Source organism: Mirounga leonina, unplaced genomic scaffold (assembly GCF_011800145.1).
Source record: "Mirounga leonina isolate KUSES-001 unplaced genomic scaffold, KU_Mleo_1.0 Mir_92, whole genome shotgun sequence".
NCBI lineage: Eukaryota > Metazoa > Chordata > Mammalia > Carnivora > Phocidae > Mirounga > Mirounga leonina.
In genome coordinates this window covers 10,530,918-10,533,968 of record NW_023270852.1, presented here as the reverse complement: position 1 = coordinate 10,533,968, position 3,051 = coordinate 10,530,918, and the positions used below count along the sequence as shown (strand labels likewise).

The window sequence follows — 3,051 nt, the reverse complement described above, 5'->3', positions numbered from 1 at the left end:
AGTAAATCTTCACTTTTATTCTGCTAAAATCTTTATCTTAGAATCTATTTTGGCTCTTCTGTTGTTCTTATCCAAACTTCTTTCAAGGGTCCAAGTGGGCTGAGGATACACAAATTTTGAGCCTCAGCTGAGCTTACCACAGCCTATTCTTATTTCCCCTTAATTCACAGATAGATGCTGAGAAGAAGACATCCCATGATATGGATACCACCCTGACTATAAGCAATAGCTCCAGGTTCCAGGTGTCTGAGTTCATCCTCATGGGGCTCCCAGGCATTCACACCTGGCAGCACTGGCTCTCCCTGCCCCTGGCTCTGCTCTACCTCTTAGCTCTCGGTGCCAACATCCTCATCTTAATCACCATCCAACATGAGCCTTCCCTGCACCAGCCCATGTATCGGCTCCTTGGTATCTCGGCTATAGTGGACATTGGCCTGGCTACCACCATCATGCCCAAGATCCTGGCCATTCTCTGGTTTGATGCCAAGGCCATCAGCCTCCCTGAGTGCTTTGCTCAGATCTATGCCATCCACTCTTTCATGGGCATGGAGTCAGGCATCTTCCTCTGCATGGCTGTCGATAGATATGTGGCCATCTGTCACCCCCTTCGGTACCCCTCCATAGTCACTGAGGCTTTTGTGATCAAAGCCACACTGTCCATGGTGCTCATGAATGGCCTGCTGACCATCCCAGTGCCTGTCCTGGCTGCCCAGCGACACTACTGCTCCAGGAATGAAACTGACCACTGCCTGTGCTCTAACTTGGGGGTCACCAGTCTGGCCTGTGATGACATCACTGTGAACAGATTTTACCAGTTGGCCTTGGCATGGGTTATGGTTGGGATTGACATGGGTCTGGTGTTTGCTTCCTACGCTTTGATTATTTGCTCAGTGCTGAGGCTGAACTCTGCTGAAGCAACATGGAAGGCCCTGAGCATCTGCAGCTCCCATCTCATCCTCATTCTCTTTTTCTACACAGCTGTTATTGTTGTGTCTGTCACCCAGCTGCCAGGAAGAAAAGTCCTCATCATCCCTCTTCAAGGTGCTACACAGTGTCACGCCCCCAGCCTTTAACCCCATGGTGTATGCCCTCTGGACCCAGGAGCTGAGAGTGGGCTTCCAGAAGGTGCTTGGTTTGGGTAACAATGTGTCCAGGAAGTGAGCCAACTTTAAAGGGCAGGGTTTTATAACTGGCATTACAGAAAGAGCACAGGCTTTGGAGCGCAACAGCCCTGGGTTAAAATTCCATGTCTCCCAATTGCTAGGAACAACAATTCAAATTAATTTACCTGTTTTGTACAGCATATACTATATGTCAGGCGTTGTAAACATTCCACAAATATTAACTCATATAATTGCTTAACAACCTTATGAAACAAGTACAATTGTTATTTATATTTTTGCAGATGAGGCAAGAGAGTTGAGAAACTTGCCCAAGGTCAAATGGGAAGGAAGTTGCAGAGTGAGGTTAGAACACAAGCAGTCAGGCTCCAAAGTCCCTGCTCTTAACACTTTTCTCTCTATTCAACCTTGTTACTAACTTTTAAAAACAGAAATTAAGATGACCAAAAAAAAGGGGCGGGGGGATGATACCTAACTAAATGAAATTATATATCACTTCTCCATTAACAAAAGAAAATTCCATTTAAAAGTTGGCAGCAATTTTCCTGTCTATAAGACAAGAGTTTGATAGGAATTATTTTGTCACTTTACAAACTCTTTAACAACTCTTGAGTTAATTTGCATTAAACACTAAGAAGAATATCCCAATCGCTTTTTGTTAACATTCAACATTACTTGAACTTCTCAAGTGGATTAAGAAAATCCCAGGAAGGTGCTGCAGTTCATTGGTAGTATAAAGGTCAGCAATTTGTCTAGAGTAGATCTTTCCCCATAAGAGAAATGATACAAGTTTGTGAACAGAGAGAAGAGAAAGTTGGTAAAATTATTTTTTATTTATTTTAATGCCGGAATATAAACCAGCAAGGGTGGAATTTTAGCTCCCAAGTGACATGCGAATGAGTTTGGGAAATTCCCCTGACCTAATCACATGGCATTATTGCTGACTTTGGAAAGAAAAGCCTAACATGTGCCAATAAACTTAGAAGCCTCTTCTAGGGTTCCCAGACCCAATTCCAACACAGAGATGGAGGAGAGAGGGTTCCCCCCACACACACACCCAGCAGCATGTCTGAGAATTCAACCCAATTCTAACACTATCTACAGGGAAACAGCATCAGATTCCACAGATTAAGGGTTCAGTCCTACAAGACTGCCTTTACCCCCTGCTGCAGATGCCTGTTGCAAGGCCTAGACTGTCCAACCTGTGCTCCTGACCAACCAGATACAGACTGGAGGTTCCAATGACCCTTCCTTGGGTTTCAGATACCAGTCACAAGTCCAGGTTGTTACCTGTACTTCTGACAAGATGCAGTGGGGAAAGTGGCAATGTATGTGGTCAGCGATGTGGACAACAAAGGCGAAAGAAAAAACATTAAGCTTCCTTATAACTTACAGCCCATTGACAAGTACTTGGGACAGGCAGAGTGACCTTCCTCCAGGACCTTAGCTGCCTTGATGTTAATACTTTGCTAGAGACAAAGGCAACTTTAGCTTGACATTAGCCCAGATCTCCAGGATCCTGTTAAGTCTTCTTTAACATATAAAATGCCTTTGGAAACCTCCTTTCTCTCTATGCCCCAGGATGTATGTTAGCAATCTTCTTCCAAGCATATGGCCCAATGATACACATCTGAAGGGTCTCATTACTAAAGTTTTACTAGACAGTAGTAAATGACTTTTCCTAACAACAGCTAGCTCCTCAAAGTCCTGGAAACCTTGCTTCCAAATTCCCTAGAGACATATGCTATTCCTCAATCCCCTCCCAACTTGAAACTATATAATCAACCACTCCATACAATCCCAATGCAGCTCTTTCTGCCCACAGGTCCTGTCCCCATGCTTTAATAAAACCACCTTTTTTGCACCAAAAACATCTCAAGAATATTTTCTTGACCATTCACTCCTGAACCCCAACTTTTCACATCATTAG

At 44.0% G+C, this 3,051-nt stretch overlaps 1 protein-coding gene across 1 annotated transcript; it reads left to right on the top strand.

The window, feature by feature from the left end:
• Positions 1 to 200: 200 nt before the first annotated feature.
• Positions 201 to 1,161, top strand: LOC118004046 (olfactory receptor 688). The gene is given in 2 exon segments (XM_034995166.1): positions 201 to 1,036; positions 1,038 to 1,161. Coding segments are annotated over 2 exon segments (960 nt in total).
• The last annotated feature ends 1,890 nt before the right edge of the window (positions 1,162 to 3,051 follow it).